Below are 27,013 nucleotides of genomic sequence, written 5' to 3'. Positions count from 1 at the left end.
GGGAAGGGGGAAAAGAGCAAGCTCGTGAGCTGTAGGCTAAGGAGGACAGATAAGCTTTGAAACCAGAAGGGACTGTTTTGAATCAACTCTTGGAAGGGGGAGTGAAAGGAACTGGGGGCTCATATGGGAGGGGGGATGACTCACTGCTGTTGTCATCAAGGTCTGATCTAACAGGATTAGTGGTTATTGCCCAAGAACAGGATAATTTATCAGAATCCGAACTGAAGAGAGAAGCCTCCAGCGAAGGAGCAGGGTGCTGGGTGGTGTCATCTCCTTCCTCCAGCAAGGTCCTCCTGCCTCTTGCGCCAGGGCATCAGTGGGGCCAGCCCTCAGCATGCTGCCAAGGGTCCTGCAGGCTGTCAGGGGCTGAAGCCTTGCCAGCTCTGCTTGTTGGAAAATCGTAAGCACCAGAAACCCCACAAGATTGCATCAGAGATCCATTTGGCTGGTGCAGAGGTGGAGAAGTGAAAATGTTGCAGCTTTTTTTTTTTTTTTTTTTTTTTTTTTTTGGAGAGGAGAGCATCTCTGTTCCTAAAACGCCTGATTGCTATGGGAAACTACAAGTGGAGGATGCTGCCAGCTGAACCTCTGTGCTCTTGTGTCAAAATCTTCCTTCCTTTTGCCCCAGTAACTGTGAATTTGAGTGCCTGGCACCCTGCTACTGCAAACTGGCCCGTCTGGAGGGGGGTACATGTGGATGTGTCGGGGAGGGACCCTACTGCCGTCTTCCCACAGCAGGCCCCTGCTCTCCCTGAAGTGCAGCATGGCTTTTGGGTACCACTTGTCATTGCTAAATCTAAATCTTGGGTTTGTGCTGAGCTTTTGAAATGGTAACTGAGGAGAAAAATGCTTTGTTTAGAAGGTAGCTTCTTGATAGAATAATATATGAAAGCAGCCAAGGCAATGGGGAGACAGTGGCAAGTGAGAAAACCACTTGGAATAACTACAGTCCAGTGTGTTTTCCTTGTCAGGGGCTGGTTGCCACTGACCCGTGGAGCTGGGAGTGCTGCTGAGCCTGGGTCTGTCCCAGCACTCACCCAGATAACATCCCAGCTTGCACAGAAAGTAACAGCTCATAAATACAAGGCTGAATCTCCGAGTGGGAGGTTTCCCAGGGCAGCTATTCTGGCTCTCCACATTAAATCTTCCTGTACTGGGAGGAGATAAGTGTTTGAAAAAGCATGGCTGCAGGACCCGGAGCAGCTCCTGCTGAGCCTGCTTGCAGCATGCAGGGCTGGGGCACACCCTTCCCTTGCCTTAATTTTTAGGACAGGGGTTGCTTTGCATAACTTGCTTGTGGCTGGTGTTAGCAGGAGCCTGCATCAACTGATGGAGGCAGGGACTTCAGCCCCTTGTTTCCTTCCTGCATGATGAAACACAAGAAGAGCTCTGAGCAGCCTGAGCACAGCAGCTGCCCTTGTGTTGCCACCCCCCCCCACCTCCCACCCCCGACACACAGTGTGGGATTTGTCATGGAGACACTGCTGTGAGGAGTCTCCTAACAGTGCTTTCTGCTTGGTGTGTGGAGGGAGACTGTTTTTTCTCCACGTGATGTGGTCCCTTCTCAGAAATGGCACCATCACCTCTCCTGGGGATGACAACCCCGGGCCACTGACTGCTGAGTTCTCCTGTCTGTTGTGAGATGAAAACCTGTTCTCCTGCTGGAGTCCCGGCGTGTCCCTGTATGCTCTGCTCTGTGCAGCTGTGAGTGAGACCAGCAGAGGTGTCCTGCCTTGGGAGCAGCTGGGATGTGGCATCTTCCAAGGGTGTTGAGCGAGACTGTGGAAGCATGAGCTCTTGTCACTCAGCTGTGCATCCCCCTCTCCCCAGCTGATGCAGGATGCTCATCCTGAGTGGATGTAACCTCAGTACTCCTCCCCCCCCCCCCCAAAAAAAAAAAAAAAAAAAAAAAAAAAAAAAAAAAAAAAACAAAAAAACAAACAAACAAAAAAAACCAAAAAAAAAACCACCCAAAAAAACCCCCAACAAAACCTAAACACCAAAAGCAACCCTAAATCTAGACAGGTCATGTAAAAGAGTTGTGGTGTTAACCTCACCGTGGCTGCTCACTTGTTCATTGCTTGGTTAGAAAACATAATTTGGAGAATGTAATGCTGCATGACAAACACAGCAGAGTCGCAGCTCTGCAGGAACACGTTTTGGTGGGGTTTTTTCCCCCCTCTCCTGAGGTAACATGGCAAAGCCTTCAAATTGTGCTGTGTATCAAAACAGCCTCTTTAGAAATTGTGTTCAGCAACTTGAGTGAAGATCCTTGTTGCCTTGCAGGGTGCTGCAGATTAATGCTGGTGCAAGATTGGGCTCTTACTCCAATCTCAACCCTTTAATTAAAATAATGTGGAACAAAAAGGAGAATTAGTTAAAAATAACAACTCTCAGAAGCCTAGCTTCTCTCTTTATTAGACTTGTCCTTGCTTTCTCAGCTGCTCTGATAAGAAGGATATTCTCCCTCTGGGATGGAATGAATAAACTGAGATGAAACTAATTTGTTTGGGCTTTATGTGTTAATTAATTTCTAACACTAATCCTTTCCTCATACACTTTCTTCTGGTTTTTAGTTAGAATACAGTCCTGTTTCAAGGAGAGGACAGGCAGTTTTGCAGTGTAACAAGTGGGAGAAGTTTGGCCCTAGGCTTTGCCTAGCCCCAGGGGGCAGTGCTTTTTTTGGGAGTTGAGAGATTTCCAGAAAGCCCATCTGGAACATGTGAAACTTAAGGAATCACCTGAAATGTTGCCTTGACCCTCAGCTGTTGTATTGCAGCCTCTTGCTGGTGTGAGGGGAAGGTGAAGGGGCTGGTCCTGCATGATGCCAGCACTGCCAGAGGGATGCCGGGTCCCCAGCATGTCATGGGTGCTGTGGTCCCCATGTCACCGGCAGTGCCCATGGTCCTGTACCGGCCATAAAAGCACTTGGCCACCACTGTGTAATGTTTTTATTGTGGGGTGGATGGAACTCCATGCATACATTTTATATAATTATATAAAATTGTCTTTTTAGAATAAAATGAAATAATTCTTGAGCATCTGGGCAATATGGGTTGGTCATCTTTTTGTTACCCAGGTGTTTCTAGACTTCTGATAGAAGAAATTTTAAGTGACCCTGTTAAACTGATGGAAAGCTTGCCATTCAAGTAGGGGAAGCTATGGACTTACAGTGATGAAGTGATTTTTTTTTTTTTTTCTTTTCTTTTTTTTTTCTTTTCTTAGTCCTTTCTCTCACTCAGCAGTTATTCCTGGCTGCTGCTGCATCCTGCTTACTTAGCCCTGTCCATTATTTCAAAATCAATGTGCTGTTAAATTACTGGAGTTAGAGAATAAAATAAAATAAAAAAACAATCTGAGGTTTTGGCGTGTGAGTGTTACTTATAAAGTGATAGGATGGTCTTTAATTCAGACCAGCTTGCTTTCTCGTTTCTAATCTGTACATAAGTGTCTAGATTAGTGAAAATCCCTCTACAAGGAGAGGCAAAATAATAATAGGCAGCCCTGGAAAAGAGCTAATATTTCATTCTGTCCAAGTATTGAAGTTACTGCAGGTGTCTCAGGCACTGACTTTCTGTGCTGCTCTGCGAGCTATTTCCCACAGTGTGATTGCTCTGGGCTCAGTCTCCAGTGGTAGAGTAAGGGGTGACCTATGGTCTGTCATCTTGCTAGGATTTCAGGTGAAATAAAGGACTAACTGGGAAAAATGTGTATGAAACAAATTCCAGCTTGCCCAACATGCCCTTAAAATGCACAAAGCAGGAAAACATTAATTATAGCGGCTGTGGAAAGAACTGATTTCTCCCAGGGAATTTCTTGGATACAGTTGGTATGTTTCACTTCTTAAATGAAAGGAGACATCTGGGATCTGACTTAAGTCTCAACTGGAAATCAGGACCATGGTGGCCTGGAAGAGCTGAGAGCAACTTATAACATAAGGAAGAAAATAGCCCTCTTTAAAATCAATGTCCTTTTGTGTGGTGTTTTAAATTCTTCCTTTCTAGTCCAAGTGCAATTTTCTTCTAGTAGATATCAGACTTCTAGCTATAATAAAACTGAACGTGGTCAGTTAAAACACGGAGCAGACCTGATTGAAGGGTGGCCACTGCCAAGATTAACTGGGGGTCATGTCACCTGCAGGGCTGCACTGGGTGCTGCAGTCCCTGTGGAATGGCCTGGTGGCATTGGAGGGACTGTTCCGGCAGGGAAAGGCTCCAGGAAGCTTTGGGTCAGGTTGCTGGTCCCTCACATAAATAACAGGTTATCAGGAAAAGATCCTTTGGGAATATTTGATCTGATTAACTATTGATACAAGCAAATCAGTCTCACTGGAGGTTATTAAAGCCGTGTGAGAACTTACAGTATCTGCTTTAAATCCCTGTTCCCATGGAATTTCCTAATAGGATAATAGATCATTGCCATACAAAGGCAATTACACCCTGGTAAGAATTTACCAAGAGAATACTCAAAATACAGATTAAATCTTGCAGCCATGGGGTTAGATCTTGCTGTTTCTGGCTGGCATGAGGGCGTGGGTTTTCCCATGTTGGAGGGGGACTTCCCTGGGGGCAGAGAGACTTGCTTGTGGTGGTTCGTGCAGTGGGTTTGTTGATTTATATTCGCCTGGCATAAGAAAGAAAACATAAATATGGCTTTAAAAAACAAACAAACAAACAACTTGTAGGATTCTTTTCTCAGTAGGTAGCTGATTAACTTGCTGCCTCTATCTGCTGGGGTCATGGAGACAAATTTAGAGGTTTTGCTGAAAAGCTCATGTTGTTCATTTAGTATTGGTACTTTTGTGGGGGAAACAACCAAAACTGGGTTGAATATTGAAGCCTGGTGATCTGGTTTCGGTGGTCAGGGCACTGGGAGCAATGTGCATGCTTCTCTTCTGGAGTCCAAGCCTATGTCTGAGCCCCACCACATGCATGATATACGGAGTTTATTTTGCTTTTTCTTCACCACGCCATCACTTGTGCAAATTCCACTGTGCTGTTTATACTGGAGTCATCCGAGGCTGTGTGGAGTGAGGTCTGGGCTGGTGGAGCCAAGCCGTGTGCTGGCTGCCCTCTAGTGAACCACTGCCCATGATAAATCCCCGCAGGAGCAGAGATCACAGCTCTCCATCCACAGCCTCTGAAAACTCCTGACCAGTGTAATCCTTTTCTCCTTAGCCTGATGATGCTCTGTATGCCTGGTAGGAATCTGATCACTGAGTAGTGTGTGTTAAGTAGAGCAGGGGTAAATTTTCTTCTTTTGAAGAGTATCAACGCTGTGGGAGGTGGCTGCTGTGATTGGTATCAAATCTCCATGCTTCCACTGATGGTGCAGCTGGTTCTGCCCCTGTATTAAGCTTTTTGGTGTGAGCTGCAGCACGGCCAGGGACTGATCCTGGGGAGGAACTGCTGGCTCAGGTGGATGGCAAATACCTGTATCAGATTTCTCTTTATATAATAAAATTGTAGGATGGTTTGTAACAACTGCAGGAGAGAATCAGTGGGCTGGGGCAGTGTGTGTCGTCGGTGTGCAGGCTGTTGCTGTGCCTGCTGGCGAGAGCCCTCACTGAGTCTGTTCCCCATCCTCCCTCCAGCCATGCTGCCCTGTGGGACAGGCTGCCTGCACCAGAGTGTGCTGACATCCCTCTGTGCCAACCACACCACCTGAGCATGGGGAAAGGTTTTGCTTTGTTTCTATAAGGGAGAGATACTTCAGGAAGGGGATTTTTAAAAGTCCTCTATGTCTCTGGCTGTTTGTGTATTGTAGTGGTTGTGGCACGTAGATGTGTGGGGAGGGTTGAAACTAGTACAAGTCCTGCCTGACAGCTGTCAGCATCGTCACAATCACTAGGATTCAAAATACATTTTTTGAGATGAGGTTGGTGATGCTGAAATCCCAGGGCGCTGCCTAAGCAGAGTGTTGGGCAGTTCCTCCAGGCTTGAGTTTTATGTGTGAGGGTCTCCTAAACTATAAGCGATGTGTGCTGCAGCCTGCTGAGGAGAAAAGCTAGAGGGGAGAAGATCCCAGCAGTGTTGGATGGTTTTAGCGCTAGAGCTGCCTTCTTTGTACAACAGGTGTGTGGATGGATGCAGGAGGTGTGCTGTAGCAAAACTCCGCTGGGGGGTGAATTGGATGGGTTTCCCACATGAGAGCAGGCTTGAAACAGGCACTGGTGCTCTGGGCCATTGAAAGACCGGTCCTGCAGCAACAAAGTGCTGCTGCTTGGAGCAGCTGCTTGTCAGGGATACCCAGGGGGTGGAGAGGGGCAGATTGGGTAAGTAGAGTTAGAAGAGCTGAGTCAGGATGTGTTTAAAGGATCTGCTTCAGCCTGACTTCTATAATTAGGTAACATGTATATTGCTGTTCCTTAGAAACACTTCATTAATCTAATGGAGGGAAGGATTCTGCAGAGATGAACTTAAAAGATTGTTAAACATGGTTGGGTCTACATTTGCAATGAATAGAGGCATGCAGCAGTCATAGCTGCTGGAAAGGGGGGCACCAGAAACATAATTGAAGAGCTGTGCTACAGCTCAATCTGTGTACCTGGTTCCATCTGCAGACCATGTCTGCTGTGAGCAGGTTTGGACATGGAGGTTGTTCTGTGTGACCGTAGGTAAAAACTTGGAAAAATGTTCCCATTTAGGTTGCATGAGATTTCTGTAAGGAAAACAGATACTGTCTTTGCAGTGTCCCATAAAGAGACTGGATAAAAGGAAGATGAGTGAAATAATGAGAAAGATGAAATCCATATGTGGTGTGGAAAAGTGAGGAGAAGCAAAGGCAGGAGAACTACAGGTGTAAATTGCTAAGGCAAAGCAGCCCAATAGCATGCCAGAGGTGTGCTCACACAGAGATGAATGTCAAAATGTGAGTTGAGTGTTCTGGGTGCCAGCGGCTCCTCTGAGGGCGCTGATTTTACATTCTTCCTGTAGGGATGTACAGTGGAGTAGGTGAGTCTCTCCCCAAATAGCAAAAGTTCTCTACTAGAAGGCAGTGGTAGCTGAAACGCAGCAAAGCACAGACTAAGAGGGCTGCAGTGATGAAGGATGTGATATCTAAGAACTTTATTTGTCCCTAGAAAGTCATTTTATTGGGAGAAATGAGGAAAAGTGACCAGATGTAGAGATCCTTGAGCTGAGCTGAAGCATGAGTATTTGATGGAGTCGGGGGGAGTCCCGCAGCCCCAGATGGGCCAGCAGCTCCTGTGCTCGCTGCCACCCAATGCAGCCGGGCTGGATCACCTCGGGATCAGCCTTTCCCTTGGCTCAGCGCTGGCCCAGGGCCACCACAGCCAGCTACCATGTGCTTTGGTGCATTTGTACGGTGCACCCTGTATGCAATGAAACAGCTACTGAAGCCTCCAGCTGTGGGAAGTGAGATATTTAAGGCACGAGAAAGGTATCATGGGTTGTACTTCGAGATCAGATGAGACTTTCCTGAAACATTCATGGATCCTCTCCTTTCCTTCCATGGCAAATTAGGAGGTGAGGGCCGGTCATTGTAAAATGGTGCTGGTTGTCCTGATTCCTTAGAGCCTGTGGAGCAGAGGAAGCTGGACGGGGAAAGAAGAGGAAACAAGACTCCCCATTCCTGACTCTGAACAGTAAAACTAGGGCTGTGAAGAGGAGGTGTGTACTTGTAAAAGAAAATCTGGGAGGAGGAAGAAGAGCTTGTTTTGTTACAACTTGGCACTGAAGTTCTAACTCTTGTCTTGTTCTTAAGTCATCAAATATCCCCTTTGAAAATGATTAGGTGAAAGTCTTAAATCCTATGAAACCACTTTTTTTTTTTTTTTTTTTTTTTTCCCTTTCCAAGCTGGGGCAGGAGCAAACACATGACTTAAACACCTCCTGTGCCGAGCTGGCCTTCAGCGTAGACAGCAACAGGCTGAACCAGTTTGCTCATTGCTTTTGTCTCCTGACAGGTGCTCTCTTGTCCCGGGCGCCCTGGGAGGTGCTTGGCGGCTTCTCCCTGCACTGCAGGAATTCTCCTGCCTCCAGCCACCGGCTTGGGCACCGTGGTGTGCGGCCAGCAGCTTTGGACCAGCAGCAGCCCCACGGAAGAGGCTTTGCAGAAGACCTGAGCTGAGGCTGGGGAACTGAGCACAGCACCTGGACACGGAGTTAAGGAGAGTTAAGGAGAGGTGTTTATGGCGTGTGGCAGAGGGTGAGGGGTGCAAGCAGCTTTCACTTCCAGAACGTACCCGCCTCCTGAGTCTCAGGTGAGAGAAGCTTGTTGTTTGAGTTGACAAGTTGAGTTGCTTGAGCCTGGCAGACTGTTACTACCTTTGAGTTGGGGGCATGTTCCTGTGGTTGGTGAAGGTGCTCCTGGGAGCTTAGGTCAGAAGGGGCTGAGCACAAAGAGTTTTTAGAAGCTTCTCCTGGGCTTACTTTGTGTGGATGTTGCCAGAGGCAGACCCACTCCTGGTGTGGTTCCTGATGCTGGGCTGCCTGGTGGGTCAGGCATTTGGACACAATGTCTACCACGGATGTTGAGGGGATGGAGGCTTAACTGTGCGGGGTGCTGCCTTGTGCCAGGCACTGGAGCCCGGACCAAGAACCTCACAGGCTGAAAGCATTTGCTACTGCAGTGCCAGTGCTGCTCGAGGCTGTGGTGGGCTTCGCTGTCCTTGCTGAGCACAGAGCCTCAACAGCTGCTCTGAAGGCAGACGTGCAGGAATCTGGGGTGAGTCAGGCATGTGTGGTGTTCTCAGCGTCCTGCCAGGTCTGCTCTTTAGCAATAGCTCCATACCCAGCTAAGGGTGGTAGGATGGGGCAGCCCACCCTCGGCTGGGTGCTGGCAGGGCTCTGCACCCCCATCACTGGACCTGGGCACCCACCAACCCCCCCCCGGGGGCAGCTGCCTTCAGGGTCTGCTCTGTACTGAGCTCCCTGGTGATTTCGTTACTATTTGAGATCTGCTTGAAACCAATTTCAATCTGAAGAAGTAGAAACATTGGCTGCTTTTCTTTTCCCCCTTCTAACCATAATAGAAAAACCTGCAGCAACCCTTGAACTTAGAAATGAAATTGCTGATATCACTGTGCTGTGGCACAAGGCACAAACAGCTGGAAAATGTGCCATCTCCCACAGTATTTTAAAGGATGTCTAGCATCCTCGAGGGCTGTTTGCTAGAGCTGGCACTGTGAGCCTGTCCTGTATGCCAGAAAATAAATGATCTGTCCCCCACCTTTCAGTAGTGTATATCCCCAATGTGTGTGCACTGGACAGGTGACAGATCCCTTTCTCTGGTGACAAATGTTCTGCCCATCAGCTCAGCTGTACCTCGAAAGGGATACACTAGTAAATCCCTGCTATGGTATCTGGCAACGAGCATATTGAGAAACAGATGGTGCTGTGCTACAATTTTACCTGCTGAAAGGCCAATGCATAATTTAGTAATACAGAAACATGAATTGTATTCCAGTGGCTGCTGCGTTCTTGTGAGGTTCTTTATTTGATTTAAGAATCAGCGGGAGGAAGGGGTAAAGGATATTATATGTAACTGGGTTTTTTTGTTTGTATTGTATTGTGGGTTTGATTATTATTTTTTTAACTCCCAGAGAATTTGGGAATGTAGCATCCACTAGATTTGTTTTTGAATAGCTGAATTTATTTTCCCCTTGTCATTTCCGTGCAAATCCTAGGGATGAGTTGCGTGCCATGATGTGTGTGCTGAAGGAGCTTGTTGCCTTTGTGCAGAAGGGGCAGATACCTCTTTGTCCTGCCAAGTGCTTGGGGAGGGGTGGGAAGGACAGGGCTGTGTAGGGGAGGGACAGTCACTCTATCTGTGTCCCTAATGAGAGGTTTTATTCTGTCTACTTGCAGTCTATGGTACACTGGAGCCCCTTTCATCCTACAGCTGTGCCTTCTCTACCCCCAAAGATCCTGCTTCCAGAGTTTTTCCCACCCTAAAGCTACTGCCTGTCTCCTGTCAGTTCCTCCAATCCTTTTTCCCCACTGTGAACCAAATATCTTTGTTTGCCTCCCTGAACGATGAAAAATGTTTAGGATGTAGGGGTGAAGAGGCATACAGCAACCTCAGCTTTGGGTGCTGAAGGTGGGACAGGACCCGGTGAGGCACCCGATACCCCGTAGCCTGCAGTGTCCTGTACCTGGGAAAGGCAGGTGCATGTTGGAAGGAAGTTTGGCCCCTCTGTTCCTTGTGTGGCTTTTCAGGACTTGAGAAACAGGTATATGGGACAAGAGGTCATGATACTGGGTGTAGCAGGGCCCAGTCAGCCATAGCTGGAAGTTCTTCCTCCTGATATAGGACTGGAGGAAAAGGAGGACCAGGTGCTGTGGTTTCGCAGGGCTTGATGTCCCTTGTCCCCTTCCCTTCCAACCATGAGTGCAGAATGGGAGCAGGGCTCCTGGGAAGCACCCTCCAGGAGAGGCCAGGCAGGATGGCATGACCTGCTGAAACAGGCAGGTAAAGGGCATTTTGTGCTACAGTTTTGCCCATAAACCTGAGTGAGAATAGCACCCTTTTGGCTTTTTTTTTTTTTTTATTTAACGCCATTTTGATCCCCTGACCTCAGAAAGGGCCTAATATGAGCACTCTAGCTCCATTTCCAAGCATCCTCTTCCTGCTCCAAATGGCTTCCTTTCCCTGGCTAAGCTCTCATGTCCTCTCCAAGGAGGATGGGAAAAATGCATTATAATTTTGCAGCCTTGGCAAATGAGGAATCATGCCCATGAAAACAAATACCTGTTAATTAGGACCATGAAATGCTGATTGAATCACAGCTCTGATAATAGCAAGGGCAGTTTGCAAGCCTGCTTTATATCCCAAAGGCAGCCGGGGGGGGGGGAAGCAATGAAAATTTTTCATTTAGGAAGCCATTTCAGCCACTCCTATCCATCTATTTAAAAGTTTCTCTGCCAACAGGTACTACTTAGTTACTACATTGTTTCCATTTGAAGTATGAGGGGGAGGCTGAACTTATTGCTTGGGATAATTGCTAACAAATGCTGAATTCTCATTTGTGCCCATAATAGCAAGAACAACTTTTTTTTTAAGCATACGAATGGTCTCAGGTTGACCCCCGTTGGGGAGTTTCTGTTGCTGCAGGACGGCCAGAAGAGAGATGAAGAAACTGCAGGGAGCCTGGCCAGGGTAAAGCCCTGTCTGTCCTGCTTCCCTCTCTGCCAAGGTGGCTAGGGAAGAGTTTAAAGGGGTTAAAAACCAGAACAAAACACTGAATCCAAACTATATCTGAACCTTAAAAGTTAACCTCGCCATTGCTGCACATTTGTTCTGTGCCTGGTTAGAAAACATCTTGCAAATGTAGTGCTACATGGCAAATAGGGCAGGGTCACGGCTCTGCAGGAACACGGGTTTTTCTTCTCCTGAGGTAACATGGTGAAGTCTTCAATTGTGCCGTGTATCAAAACAGCCTCTTTAAAAAAGCTGGGTTGTTTACGATTGTCCCCCATCCCCCCCCCTTTGTTTTCTTTTTTTTTGTTTGATTGTTTTTTTTTTCCCTGAAGATGAGTTTTAACAGTCCATGCAATCAATAGCCCTTTGCTATAGTCCCCTCTCCCTTCCTGCCATTGCCCCTTCCCTCTTATTCTCCCCAGTAAGCCACAAACCAAGTGGTTCTGGTTTAGGAGTGAGCTGGGGTAACCTACCCGGCTGCACCCACGTCCTCACCCCTTGCGATAAGGGGTTGCACAGCTTTACCTGCTGGATCTGGCCATGGCCTCCAGCTGTGGCGGCAGCTGTGCTGGTGAGGGGGGAGCTGTGATGGGCAAGACCCCTGGCACTGTGCCACATGTGTCTGGTGGGGGGGGCTCTGAGAAAGCGAGGAGATGTGGGGAAACCTCACCTGGCAGGAACAAAGCTCCATCTCCAGCACCTGCACCCTGTTTTCTGAAGGGGTGAGGTCCTGCTGACCCCAACAGGCTGACTCAGCAGCCGAGGCCACTGCCACCATGGCCATCCCGCTGTCCCCTCCAATGTCTCCACCTTTCCCTCCCCGCTTCCTTCCTCACTGTTTGTGTTGCTGACTTTTCCTGATGCTCCCACCCCAGGGGTGGCTGATACAGTGCTGCTGGCATCAAGCCTTTCTCTTGGTGCTTTTTTTTTGAAAAAGAGAGGGAAAGTTGGACCGGGACTCCTTGCTCTTGGAGGGGCTCTGCTCAGCTTGAACATGCAAAATACGTGTTGTCTAAACTCAGCCTGTCTTCCCTGGTGAGAGGAACTTTGAATTTCTGCAGTACCAGTTAAGATTTCTTCTCCAATTACCACTAGTTTGAGGACAAATACAGGGGTGGCAGCCAGCAGAGGACTGGTCTGGGTGGTGACTCCAGAAGACATCTCATGAAGTTTAGAGCAGAGTTATGGTTCAGGTTTTCAGCGCAGAGACAGAGAGACCTTGTGGGACCCAGCTCCGTGGGTGATTGATTCATGACCCACCTGTGTTCCTGGGGTTGGGCAGAAAAAAACTCTATTTCAATATATATATTTCTTTTAACATAATATAATTTTGAATGGCTTGAGTAGGTAATGATTGCAAAATGCCTGTTGAGGCCGAGGAGAGGAGGACTGAGCGATGGCAGGAGGAGGTGTGGGACGTGGTGGTGAAGAACCATTGGGGGTTGGCGGGTTGGTGGGGCAGCGTGTGGAGTGCTCATGGCATGCCCGGCCTTGCTGCGAGCCTATTGAGGGCAGCTGGAGTCTTTCCATTGATTTCAATGGGCTTTGGATCAAGCCCATGGCATGCTGCTTGTTTACTTTGGAGGCCTTCTGAGGATAAAAACAAACTTTCAATGGCTGCTCTCTTTCTTCCTTTGGTGCAGCTGATCCTTGCACCCCGTGGTCCAGGGCTGCTGGACATACACCTGCTTTCTGAAGAGCCAGGAACTCGTGCGCTTTGGAAAGCTTGCTTTAGTCTTCCAGGGCACTAAGAGTTGCTATGAGCTTAAGCGATGCGGTTCCTCTGGGGAAATGCCACAAGCAGCTTGACTTGTTTCGTTTCCTATGGTCAAACACTTGGCACCAAGGCTCACCTTCATGAAATGCTTCCACCAGAGCTCATCTGTTCTAACAGCAAAACATGCTGATTTGCTTCCTTTCAAATTCTAGATGGTTATTGCCCATTTATTTGTCTAGAGCTGGCAAACATGCACTGTTCAGGTACTTTGTTAGTAAAATGAGGCACTAATTGCTGTAGCAATCGATGACATGTTGTGAAATGATGTTCGTTTTGCTTTCTAGCTTGAGAAGTGCAGCTGCGGCAGACCTGCATTCTCAGAAAGCATAGCACTGAGAGTGCTGGCAACTTATGATATAGATTTACAGTACCAATTTATTCTTGTCTCTGCTATTTACTGGTGCTGTCTCTCTCCACGGGTTTGTGATTCTGCCTCTGCAAAAATTGCAAAAATTGGCTGGAAAAATGCAGTTGCTCTTCCTCAAAAGGCTGTGAACTGGACTTACCCACGGCAGGTGTGACAAGACCTGTTAACTTCAGGTTGGACTGATCAAGTCCTGGATAGAGAATGGTCCTGTGGCCATTTTTTACTTGAGCATGCCACAGCAGTGGGTCTGGATGCTGGTGGTCTGGCCTGGGGGAGATGAGGTGACTATACTGTCGTCCTAGAAGAGTATCAGCTGCCTGTGCCATGCTGCTGGCCTCTCCAACCAGTGGCGGTGGGGTTGGGGCTCAGTTCCTTTAAATGTGGGTTTTGATGAAAAGTTTCTATCAGCAGTGGTGCTCTGGTGTGCCAAATACTGAATGGATGCAGGAATGAATCCTGCTCGGCTGGGTTTATGGTCTGAAATGGAGTAGGGAGGAGAAGCACAAAAATGTCCAAGATGGTCACTTGGTTCACGTTGGATAGGATGCATGATTAAACTCTGTCATCTGGGCATGTATGTAGGGAAGGACAAATCCATTCCTGGGTGTACAACTTTCCTGGGCTAGGCATGACCCATAAAGTCTAATCAAGGGCAGAGTATTGCTCTGAGTCATGATTTTTCTGGAGGCTATAGCATCCTGAGTTACTCATCCTGAGAGAATGAATGCACCGAGGATATAATTATAGTAGTTAGATATCATTTATTCTCAGTCTTTAAAAGATTCTTGTCAGGAGACTGATAGGTTTGGGTCGTTATTTTTGTCTTCGTGGCCATATATATCGTGCAAAATGCTGAAACTTTACTATCTCATTTATGCTTCCTCTTACAGCGTTGTAGATCTCTGCCTGGTATTTAGGTTATGTAGTAATTCTACGCCATTTGCCATAGATTAACGAGGCTATAAAATAATCATAAAGCTGGGGCAGCCCTGAATTTTCATGCTCCTCACATATTTATATCTACCGTGAAATACTTCATCCAAAAGTAATTATCTGACTTCTTCAGGCTCCCTTTAATACTCCCTGCTGACTCAAAACGTAGGAGATGCTGCCCCATGTTTGGCTGGGACAGCAGCAGGGCGATGCCAGCATCCATCATGGACCGGTGCCCGAGGGAAGCTGAGCAGGTTTGGTACCTGTCGGGGAGTGCTGTCCCTTCCGAGTGACCGGCCAGTAGAGCCGGGGAAGGAACCCTCCTGCTGCTAGCCGGGGCTGTGGGAGGTGCAGGACGAACCGGCGGGGCTGGATGTGTTGCCCTGTCTGGAACTCCAGCCCCTCCATCCTCCAGACTTTGAACCTGCCACTCCTCTGGTGAGACCCTGAAGCGTTTCATGGCTCCAGGAAGGCGATGGACAGGACGAGTGGCGTGCACTCCTAAAATGCAAACCACAGAGGTGTGTGGCATTGCTCCAAGCTGCCAGGAAGCTGCTGCCTTAGGTCTATGTGGGAGGTGCAGGGGGCTGTACTGTCCCACCTGAATATTTGAGCAAGAGGTGGAAATTTTGTCAGGATGGTCGGTCAGTGTACAGAAGCTATTATAATTTTGCCTCTAAAGCTACGATGCTAAAAGTATTTTGTACACTTTGTTACTCCTCTGCCAGTTCGAGGGAGGGAGAGGTCATGAGACTGCAGGTGCGGAGTGACAATGGGGTTTTGTCCCTTCCTATCATTTATTTTTGAAGCATGTGAGAGCTGTCTGTCCTGTTGTTCGGTGGGGTCTCGGCCCCTCTTCTGCCAAGGCTCCTTGTCCCCCCTGGGGCTTGGGGACCATCTCCATGGGCTGTTACCCTACCCTGCCTCCATGGGTAGGAGGCACGGGCACGGCTGGCATGTGAGTGAGAGCAACCTGCTGCAGGGCTGGATAACAGGACAGCAAACCCAGCAGCTTGGAGAGCAGTTGCTCTTCCTGCTGCAGCTTCCTAAGGCAGCCGCAGCCTCTCCTCCATGGGTGCCTCCCCCTCGCAGGGCCTGGCACTGCAGGAGGCTGGCGCAGCTGGAATTGTCCCCTGCAGCGGCACTGTCACTGCCCAGGCCGTGCAGTGGCTCTGGGGAAGGAGGCGGCAGTGGTGTTGTTTTCTCTGCAGCCCTGAGGATGCCCCAGGTTTCCACCCCATGCTTGTTTGATCTTCTCATTTCCTCCAGATGTGGCTTGGGAGTAGCACCGAGCGCAGGATGATTTCCCGTGTCACCAGTGGTGACTCTCCCCTGCTGATGAAGGAAGCCCTTCCCACAAAGCTGGGAAGAGGAGGATAGTTTTCCAGGCTCCTGCCCCATCCTGGAGTGGGGGATTCATCCCACGGATCCCCTGCCCCACCGTATGGTGTCCCTGGGGCAGGACTTCATGCCTGGGGAGCTGCAGACAGTGATGCTGGTGTCTGGGGAGATCTTCCTACGGGTCCCCAGCCTGCCATTGCTCGGGTTGCTGAGCAAGAGCATCGTCAAGACACATTTTGTCTGAAAGCAGTCACAGACTCTGTGTGTGTGTGTGATGGAAACTAATCCTCTTTCAGCTGGAGATAATTTTTTTCTCATGTGTTTTCATCCTCCTTTGCTTAGAAACGTGGGGTGGTGTTTCCCTTTATTATGTATCTTTTCTGTGGAAACTGACTTTACGTGGTTGTAGACTTCTACCCACCAAGAAATATGTGTGTATACAAATGTGAATACAATTTGTATATAGGTATGCTTTAAATAATTACATTCATTAGTTGTCCTCACTGCTTCCAGATTGCGTGTAGACTTCTTGAACTGCATCCTCACCTGACTGTACAGGCATGGACCTGTGAGGTTCCACCGAGGTCAGGCATGCTGTGCCAAATAGTACCCCAAGGCACTGGCCGAAAAGTACCGGAGAAATGATGTTTGTATTGTAAAAAACTGGGTGACGTGTTCTGATGGCGATAGCTTGGCAGTGAGAGATGTCAAACCCTGACTTGTGAAACTGGAGCATATGCTACTTGTTTTGAACCTGACCTGATTTTGGAGTTCTAGGTACAGCAGGTATGAAAATGTGCCATTTGAGGAATCAGACTGCAAGCTGTTTAATCATTTATAGAGTTAAAAGGCAGTGGCACTTGGTTTCTGATGTGACGTGCTAATTAGCTTTACTATGGGATACAGACTGCCAGAAACTCATGTTCTGGCACTGTGGCTCTTGAGCTTTAAAAATGTGTTTACTTGTCACAGTGTTATGTTTATATCATTAGTGTGGAGCAATATATGTACAGCCCAAGCTCTCTTGAGAGGAGGAAAAAAAGTCAGGACCTCATTTAGGAGAATGTAAAGCTGCTGTTAAACAAGCTTATTAGAGGCTGTGCCTCATCCAGAGAGGAGAGCACTAGGTACCAGAGCTTCCCTCTCAGATGCGGATCATCTTGGGTGTAGTTGTGGCTTTCAGCTACATCACTCACTTGCCTTAGGTGCAGTTCAGTGGGCAAAACTGGGAATCGAAATTCCTGGTGTAGCAACTGGGGAGGGGTCCAAATACCTGCGCAGGATGCTGTTATTAGCCTTAAAGGAAAGTGGGATGGCCCTTTCATGCAGATTTAATGTGCTTTCTAAATGAAAGTTTGATAATGCGAATGGTAGTAGATAAATTTTTGTGGAAGTGTAGGCTTTTCTGAGAGGTTCCCCAAATTTGTGCTAATATAAAGGATTAAAGTAGGGTAGTTAAGATTATCTTGTGATTCTGCCCCCTCCAATAATCTCAAAGAACCAAACTGGTTTGCAAATGCCTTTTACTAGAAGTTGAATCTTGCTTCAAAAGCTCTCAATCAGGGCAGGCTGGATTACAGACATCCTATGCACCAGTGCTGCTTTTTAAGCATCTTAGGTACTGAGAGGTTGCAACATCAAAGAGAGGGTGCCTGATGACTGTATTTCATTTTATCTTTAAGTTGGTAATTAAGAGCCAGAATGTAGCAAAAATTATTTTTGAAAAGTCGCTTCATCTTTATTTGGGGTTAATTGCATTAATGTTCACAGCTTCACAGGCTTGTTTCATGACAGGAATTAAAGTGCTGGGGGATATGCAGCTTCAGCATTGTCTGAGAAAGTCCTGATTCCCAAGTAATCCAGTTGTTAATGCTCATGAAAACTCTTACAAATCAGCACCTTTGGGCATTTTTTTAAACGTGTTTTTTTAAAAGCAGTGTAACCATACACTGTTGGCTTGTGGCTGGAGCAAAATCAGAAAATTCTGATGCACAAATCTGTGAGCAGATCTTCAGAAAGGAGAAACACATCTGGGGGTGGCAGGATGAGGTGGGACTGCAGTTGGTTTCTGGTGGGAATTCAGTGGTGCCACAGCTTTTTGGGTCTTAGCAAGGACCTCAACAATTGTTAGCATTGGCCTGAGACCATCGCAGGGTATGGGGGCTTGGGGGTCTGAACCTTTGGAGTTGAGCTAACAGCAGGTTTTAAATGGTGATGTGTGCCAGGAAACAGAACTGTTCCTCAGCCTTGTGAGGGCTGTCACAGTGTTCTTGGTCTGTGCTGAACTTTGCTGCTTGCTCTATGGAATATTATGAATATTGGTTGCAATCATGCATAGTCAATGTATGGGGACAAATTACGGATTGGAGTGTGTTTTAAAGCACTGGTTAAGACAGACATCTGCTAGCCCGTGTAATTAAGGCATTTTGAGCACATGCACCATAACTTACCTTTTACTGTTAAAGGTTCAGAGACCAAAAATGATCAAAGCTTTAATTTCGTTATCTGCCACTGGGGACACTGTGTGTGTGTCTGTCCTTTTTCCTGTATGTCTAATCAAAAGTTGTATCTAGGGGCTAATACTGCTTTGTAGATGTAAGGGAAGATTGATGCTCTTGTCCAATGTCTCACCAGTAGATGAATTCTCTATTCATGTGAACTTCGTATGAGCTACTTTGAAAAGAAAAGCAGCAGTTCAGCTAAGCGTCCTTCCATTCATTTGGGCACAGAAGATAACATGCAAGGAAGCCTGAGAATCCACTTGGGATCATCTTTTCCTGTTACGTTGGTAGCAAACCCTTGTTCTCTTTTTTTTTTAATACTCATTATTCCGGAACCACGATCAGTAATATAAGGAAAAGCGTACATCTGCCACACATCAAGTTTTCTGTCTTCTCTTTTCAAGTGATGTTCTCCTTAGACTCCTGTTGTGTGTAGGCTTATTCCTTACCAGAAATGAATGCCCTGTGGTTCATATGACTGTACATCAAATAGATTTGCAGTAGCTGTCTGCAGTGTTCCCTTGGAAGTGGTACATACCTCTACAGGCTTTTCCAGAGATATCTATCTTCCCTACCCCCCTTCCTTATAGAATAGAATAGAGATCTGGATACTACAGCCTTTGGAAACTGTCTGGATGTCCTACTGACTTTCCCTTGCTGAATGTTGTGACCTCTGTCCTGACTCTTAGGGAGCCCAGGTGTTATTTCAAATGAACCCACTTACAATCAGGTTCTGAAAATGGAAGTCAAGAAAAGTCTAAGATTAATTTGAATGGTTAATTTGTCAGCTGCATATGAAAACACCAAAATCCTTCAAAATTTAATTTAGCTGCTCTTTGCATCATCAGCTTGCTTTGCTCTTTTTTGTTCTGTGGGAGTTCAAGAGGCAGCACACCACGGTGTGACTGTGGCCACATGTACTCAGGTGGGTGAGGAAGGTGAAGTCCAGATGGCACTTGCTTGTTTCTGTTACCTACTTCATCCAGAAGCATGACAAGATGTGTGTGAAGCCCCTACTCATAAGAGTGGACTTCAAATCCCATGTACCCTAAGTAAGGGTGGGGAAAAGGTTCTTGCCTTGCTTTAGCCTACACGTGGAGCTATAATTTTACTATAGGATCATAATGCCTGTATAAGATAATGGAGATATTGATGGGTAAAGCCGTTGGGAGTACTGAGGAGGGAGGGTCTAAGTACATGTGGCTCTACCTTCTGAGACGGGGCCATTGCTCAGGCACATGGTAATTTATGAAGCATAAAGAGTAACTGTGCAGAACATGTAAGTTCAATTTAAAGATACCATGGAACATAGACCAACCTAAAAAAAAAACCACCAAAAAACAACAACAAAAAACCAAACAACTAAATCTCTTGTGCTGTGCTAAAGGAGACAACGCTCATCATCCTTAATTTTTCAGTCTGGTTAGGTAATAGGGAAAACAAAAAAGCACTGAGAACAGCAGGCACAGAGCAGAAGCTTTCCAACTTTTCATAGTGGGTTGGTTGGATTTTCCTGGCGCAGGACAGGGCTGTTGCCTGCACTATTTCTTGAACTACAAAGCTCCTTTTCTTTTAGAAATGGAACTTGAAAATTGGATTTTCTTTTATTTCTGTGTTTAAATTTGGATATGACTTGACCATAATACACAGATGCTATTTGAGTTTTTCCTGCCTCATTCCTCTCCAAAACAGTGTTATCTGAGGGAATGGCAACTACCCGCTGCCAAGCCTAGTGGTGGTTCTGGCTTAGGCTATTGGAATAACTAACTCTGTGGATATTTATCTCTCCCCGTGGACGATGGAAACTTCTCCCATTTTGTATGTTTTTGTTGATGTTAAAGTTCTCTAAACACAAAATGGTGATGGGCAGCACTGGAGGAGGAGGAAGAAGACTTCCTTGCGGCCACAAGCTCTAAGACAGCATTCAAAAGGGTGATAAAACTCTTGGGGTGGGTGTATGGCTGTTGGATTTCGCTGCAGAGCCCAAGTCTTTACTTGCTTCTTGTTGTATCAAGCTGTATCTCTCTCTGCACGAGCTCACTTTGTAATAGCTTCTAATACATTTGCAATATAGTTGTTGTTTTCCCAAATGAAAGCAAGGTTTGGAGAGATGTAAACTCCCTGGCAGTAACATAGCCAATAGGTACCAGCACCAAGAGGAGCCAGGGCTGCTTTTGCTTTGTTATATGTAAAAGGAAAAAGTGTGATGTCTGGAGAAACACAGGTCCAAAGCTTGTCTAAAACAGGCAGTCATCTGTCTACAGAATTACATCATCTCAGCTATGACACGGGGCAGGGGGGTGTGTGTGTCCCTGTGCATGAGCACAGGCTTTTGCAATACAATGAAGGCTGATTTAATATGGAACGAAATTAGTTTTGTGAACACTTGCCCTGTGCTATGGGCATGCAGGGTGTCTTCCATGAAGAGCATTTGGGACAGGGCTGCTGTGTAGAGGCTGTTTGCTGGCAGTGCACTTGGGCAAGCAGTACCAGCAATGCCATGGGATTTAGCTCTCCCATGCAGCCCTTATGCAAGCTGTTCCTGCCCCCCTTTGATTCAGTTCATTACACAAGAGAGATTACTTTTACAGGTCGGTCTTGCTGATGGTTTTAGGAAAAAAATCTGCTCTTTGAGCAGTTTCTCCAGCAAGGTGCTGGTGGTGGCATGTGGTGCTCCCTGCAACTTCCATCCTGAAAAGCTTAGGAATTGTAAAATCTTCTGTGGGGGTCTTAAAAAAAATTAATTACTTTTTGACTTCCACCTTCCCTTAGCTTTTAATAGGAAAGAGCCCACAAATGAGAGGTGTGGCTGGGTGGCATCAGCAGTTTAAGCCCCAGAAGGGCAAGGTGCTGCCTAATTTTAAACCAGCTATCAAGGCAAAGCTGGAGTCTCTTGTGGACTATTATTTCAGTGTTTATTTGCTGTGGGCTGTTTGTGAATTGCTCACCTAGCATGAGCAGCGTTGTTTTTCTCATGCAGCAAGTGTTGCATTCATGGAGTTAGTTTAAGGGTAGAGCAAAATCACCTCTTCAGCAGGTGTTGAGTTTAACCGGGACCGTGCAACAGCCAAGGGGGAGGTGTGGAGCAGAGAGGTGGCTCCATGCTGTGGGCATCTGCTGTGATCTGAGCTGGAAGAGAAGTTAGTGTGTGTATTTTGCAGGAGTATTCTGATCCTTTCCCCTCCCTCCCCTTTCCTCCACTTGCTGGCTCCCGGAGGTGCTCTTTTAAAATAGGATTTCTAGTGTACAATTTGAGCATGGGATCAGCCGGGAGAGAACGATAACAGCTTTGTTCCACGTATGGCAGATAACAAAGCGTCGGAGGCAGATCTCGGCGTTAGGTGGACGTGGTGATGAAGTGCCTGCCCAGCTTACGAGGTGCAGCGGAGATTAACGCTGTCGAGCGGTTCCCTTCTCTTGGAGTGTCTAAATGGGGTTGTCGTCAGGGCATATGGCAAAAGGGTTAAAATTTAATTAGAAAACATAGTGGTAGCTACTGGAGCTTAACAGAGCTTTATATAAGCCGCTAAGAAGGACAAGGCTGCTGTGTGAGCTGCTGGTAGGGCTGAGCTACTGCAGCCGCTGGCTCGGCTTTAGGCACGGCCGGCCAGGGCATGCCTGGGAATCTGCCCAGGAAGCGCCGTGAAAGAAGAGTTTGTTTTAAGGCTTGACCCTGGCTCTGCGCGACACCCCTGCCCTCCGCCCGCCGTATAAAGCCAGGCTGCCGTCATGCCAGGCGTCTGAGCGGGGGAGCGAGAGCCAGCGGCAGCCAGCCGGGACGGGGATTTTGTTTTGCCAAGGGAGCAGGTCATGGCTTCGGTGTTCATGTGCGGGGTGGAGGATCTGCTCTTCAGCGGGAGCCGTTTCGTCTGGACGGTGACGGTGGCAGCGCTGAGGAGGTGGTACGCTGCCCAGCTGCGGGCATGCCGGCAAGCCCTGCGAGCGTGGTGTGGCCTCCGGGATGTCTACCAGGTAAACCTCCCAGCTCCCCCCTGGTAACTACCCTGGGTTTTGGTGTTTGTGTGGTTTTTTTTGTTTGTGTTTTGGTTTGGTTTTTTTTTTTTTTTTTTTTTTTAAAAAGAGCCTCGTGCCACCTGATGGACACGTGCTGGCTCACCTGCCTGACTCCCCAGCACGCAGCTGGTGAGGCTGGGACCGTGCGAGGTGCAGCACATGGAGCCAGAGCTGCAGCTCCCCAGCAGATCTGTCATCGGTGCTGAGCTGGGGTCCGGCACGGCTTCCAAACAGCCAGCACTGTGCGCCTGGTTTGAATTCAGGTTTCGGGGAGGTGTTCTAAATGTTCAATGTGTTTTATCAGCCAGTTTATCCCAAAGCGTTTCAGCAGCTGACAGCCCCTCAGTCTCTTTCGTGCCATCACTATCCTTGCGCTTGGGATCTGGGGGACGGAGTTCAGCTCCCCCCGCCTGCGCTGCTGGCACTCGGAGCGCGATGCTGCCGTAGGAGAGACTGGCTGGAGCTTTTTCTGCTATTTGTGTGGCTGAACAGCAGCAGACTGTAAAATGATAGTGTTTGACATTACAAAGGCATTGCTATTTGGGGGGGGCTGTGATGAGTCCTGCAACAACTGGGGGAGGCTCCCCTTCCCGCCGGCAAAAAACACAGCACGGAGCTGGCATTTACTGTGGCATCCAGTTGCAGTTAGGGTGGTGCCACTCTTTGGGCTCTGTTTTTGCTGGCAGTTATTTATTTTTGTGTGCGTCTCTTTTTGTCTCACGTGTAAACTGGTGATGTGTGCCTGGTCACAGTGTCAGTGTGCGTGTTTGCTAGATTATGTTGAATGTTTCAAAGCTGCTTCTCCCTTCTTCCTGGTGTGTTGCAACACAGAGAATGACACAGCTCATAGCAAACAGCTCTCTAGAACTGTCAGGATGTTATTTCCATGGGAAAGTCATGCTAAAAAGACGTCTGTGTCTGTTTAATCCCAAAGGGATCTGTTGCTATTTAGCTTTCAGGTATGCCCAGGAGTGGTAGAACAGCTTTACAGTGATAGAAGTGCTTCCAAGTACTCTAATGCATCTTGTACAGGTGATGGATGCAAATACTCATGGTATGTGTGACAACGTGTGTCACTTGGGGAATATGGCCCAAGTGCAGTTAGGGATTGCAGGAGTACGGGCATCATTGCTCCCCATCTGCCTGCCTTTACTGACCTGAAGAAATGTGGGATGCAGCCTTGGCTCCCTTCTTTCTCTATACATAAAATCCAGCTACACCTGTACTGTGTGGGTGTTATTTTTGTAGTCCGTTCATGTCGAGAGTGTGGAGCTTGGACTGCCTTTGCTCCCTGCTGCCTCCCCATGGAGGCAAACCCAATCCCTCCAGGGCTGGAATCATGGCTCAGTAAGGACCAGCTCTGACAACAGCTGTATTCAGCCTGTTCAGCTGCCATTCTCCAATGGTTGGCTTGAAGTGAAAAGAGATTTCCCCCCCCCCTCCCCAAAACAAAGCGTGGCTGTATCTCTACTCAAACTTGCTGTGTCCTAGTGGCTGTTGGTGGATTGATCTGTTTTGCCATCTTTGAGGAGCATCTCTGACTCTTGTGCCTGTGTCCTAAAGCGGGGATGTGAAAATGGGTAAAAAAGAGATTGGTCCTTCTGTCATCCTTCCAGGGGGCCCTTGAGCCAAAGGTGGATGGGGAATGCCCCTTTCCCACTCCCCTCTGCCCACACTTTGTCACAACGATAAGGAAAGTGTCGCTGGATTGCTGTGGATGTGCAGTGACATGTTGCTCCAAGGGCCATCCCTCAGAGATGAAACCAGGTAGGAACAAGGTGACTCTCACGTTTTAATGTCAGGAATTTCCTAGTGGTAATTTGGGGTGTATTAAGGACACATGGCTAAGGGACTGCCCTGCAGCTCTTCCTTGTTGGGCTGTGTAACACACAGCTTTTTGTGCTGAAGTCCTGGGCTTTTTGCTCTTAAAACCACTGGTGGTAGTGTGGCTGAGCCCGGTGGGTGCAGGACTGAGCACGCAGCATTAAATGTCAGTGGTCTATTTAGATATCGGAGCCCTAGAAAGAGGTTGAATCAATTATTATTTTTCTTTTCCATTTTCTTTAAACACTTCAAGCTACGGGAATATCTACCGACTTGAGCTGGATGACCCCTGCATGCAGAGACGTGCTCCGAGCCGTGCTGGGCTACACTTGTTCACCTTGGGTGCAGTGGAGCAATACAGGAGCAGAAGTTGCCGTGCAGAATTCTGCATGGCATTGTTTCTCAAGGAGGTGGATGTCCCAGTGGCTATGGGACTAGGCTCTGATCTTGGACATAAGATTGTGTGTCCCATCATTACCATAGATCCTGCATTATCTTGGGCAAATTGTCTTCTTTCTGTATGCCCCTGTTCTTTGTCCGTGAAATGGATATAACAACAGTCTCCTACCTGCCAGGGATGCCATTTGACGCCTTAATTTTTTGCTAGAAGCCCTGTAGTTAGGGGGCTACGTGGTTTTGCCTTGTGTTCTTATTAATATTGGCACCTGGACAGGTGCTTAACAAAGTCCTTTCCCACCTTGACTTCAAGAGTGTTTGTATTTCTGTAACTCCTTCACATTCATAGTCCAGGTGTGAAAAATACCACCGGTTGTCTAGAATAGCTCTTCTGACTAAACTTAAGCTTCTGCCCTCTCTTGAGGACTCCCTGGGCTGTGCATGGTGTAACAAACCAGGAAAAAGTTGGAACTTTGTCCCTGAGCTACACGCAGGGGATGTGCAGGGAAGGGTGAGGTGACAGGCACTTGTGCTGCTGGTCAGCCCTGGAGGCTTCAGTTTGCTCTGATCCGTGTTTGGGATTCACATTGCTTTGTGGGTCAGTGGCTATTTTTGGGTGAGCTGGACATTGCTAAGGCCTCTCTAATCATCAGTACGTTACTGTGGTGAAAAGAAAGCCAGCAGGATTTCTTCTCCCTGGGCTGCTATGTTTTTTATTGTGGTGGTGGTGGGGTTTGGGTCAGTTTTTCTTCAAATATAAAATGCTTGCTAGCCTCATGGGAGACTCGAGCTTGAGTCCCAGAACAGAGAAGCCACTAACACCTTCATGCTTCTACACAGGGCTCTCACTTGTGTCCTTTGAAGCCGGCAGGTGCAGCGGTGGCCACGTGGGCAGAGCCATCAGCCAGGGCAGGCTGAAATCCTCTCTGCTACCATAAAGCCTTTACCTGTCTTAGCAGCTTTATGCACAAACCCCCCAACCCAACAGGAACAAACCAGCCTTTGTCAGTCATCTTCTCTTCAGCCTTCTTGTTTCTAGCACGTGTCTGCAGGAAACACCTTCCAAGGTCTTACCGGCTGTGGTGTCACCAGGACACCGGTGCAAGGATTCCAGCCCAGCAAGCCAAGCTCAGGTGCTTCCCCGAGCTGGTCTCTGCTCCAGGGTGCTTGCCGTCATCTGTCTCATCTGCCAAAAGAGAAGGGATGTCCTATTTGCCCAGAGCCTGTTCATCTGGAGGAGTTTGTGAGCCAAAGTGCTGACGGGGTGTCCCCTTTCAGTCTGAAATAACCTCTGAACCCACGCGAGGGGAGCAGGGCTGTGCAGTGTGTGAATTTAGCTCCTGTGAGCACTTGGGTGGTGTGCCAGGGAACATTGCCTTGTTCGTGGCAGGGAGTATCTGAAAGCCTGTCCTCAAAAAAACAGAGACTTGCAGAGGCAGCTGATGGAAGATCTGGCACAGATCTTCCTTCTGACTGCAGCAAGTCAATATAAGTTATTTGGGCTATTAGGGCTTGGAAAAAATTCTAGGTGAGAATTCAGCATAGAAGCCTTCATGCAAGGGTACCCATTTCCTATGAGGGAGAGGAGCGAGGGCTGTGGTCTGTTGTGGATGTCCGGCACGTAGTGCTCTGGCCTGCCAGCTCTGACCCCCCTGGGCTTTGAGGGGGTCTTCCCAGAGCCCCTCCTAATGCCCACAGCAGGACAGTGCTGTGCTTCTGGGTGTCCGGATACTCTTCCAAAACAAAGCTTTTGGCAGGGCTCTCTGCATACTGGTTTTATAGGCCACCTGTCTCGGATTTAAATATAGAGCAATAAAGCAGAAAGTGAAATTTTTATATAAATTAGGTTAATAAGCAGCGGCAAAGCAAAGTTTTCAGGATCAACATCTATCCTGTGTTTAGCTACTTAGGTTACCACTGGCCTGACTTCCATTGGGATATCGACACTACCATATTCCAGCGCATGTCTTCCCCTGCAGTATGACTGCCAATTTTCACCCGTATGTCCCACGGCACAGTCACTCCTCATTAGCCCCTGTGCTTTAAGCATGAAAGAAACATTGCATCAAAGTCTATTTGGTAATGCAACTAACTTATAAATTAAAATCTGGTCAAGTGAATGCTTTAGTGTCAGGGTTAAAATGCATGTCAGTCAGTCAGTTTGATGCAAAGCAGAGAAGAGAAACCAGGCAAACTGTCCCCAAACTCCTGCTGAATACAGTGACATGCTGTGATCAATATCTGCTGGACAGGAAAGCAGGTATAGGAGCATCTCTGTGATTAAGCTATTTGGTTACACTGGTAATTTGGCTAACAATCTTCAGTGGGAAAGTGTAAATTGAATTAATGTGAGTTTTTTGGACAAATGCTTTTTAACTTCTGAAAGGTCATTTCCTTTGTGTGAAGGGGAAAAAAAGATTTTGCTGATGAAGCACAATGAGTCAGCTTTGTTTGTGCATCTGTCCCATACGTACCTGGGGTGGAGGAGCGAGAGAGGAAGCAGTAGACTTCTGTTTCCTATGGTGCTTATGTAGTTGGTTTGGATAGTGAGGACCATGTTTCCTCTGCTAGCCCACACCTTAACTTTTCATTATAAAATATGCTGACAAATTGGAGATGTTGTCTTTTTCCCCTCCCCCACCCCCTTTTCACAGCAATGGAAAGTGTGGTGCTGGAGCAGTGAGGGTGAGCACGAAG

At 47.6% G+C, this 27,013-nt stretch overlaps 1 protein-coding gene across 5 annotated transcripts in view; it reads left to right on the top strand.

The window, feature by feature from the left end:
- FRMD4B (FERM domain containing 4B) overlaps positions 1 to 27,013 on the top strand; it is a 139,889-nt gene that overhangs the window by 30,558 nt on the left and 82,318 nt on the right. For 2 of the 5 annotated variants that reach the window (XM_080385323.1, XM_080385324.1), the window contains exon 2: positions 7,928 to 8,224. The exons of 2 other annotated variants lie outside the window; for them this stretch is intronic. Coding sequence is in view for 1 of the 3 variants with exons in the window: in XM_080385322.1 (XP_080241448.1) it covers positions 21,893 to 22,054 (162 nt within the window). In the remaining 2 variants the exon portion in view is untranslated. One more of the 5 variants, XM_080385322.1, reaches the window with a different exon arrangement.

This window comes from Falco punctatus (genome assembly GCF_963210335.1).
Source record: "Falco punctatus genome assembly, chromosome: 4".
In the NCBI taxonomy this organism is placed as follows: Eukaryota; Metazoa; Chordata; class Aves; order Falconiformes; family Falconidae; genus Falco; species Falco punctatus.
The sequence above is the reverse complement of the archived record's forward strand: the minus strand, read 5'-3'. Positions and strand labels throughout refer to the sequence as shown.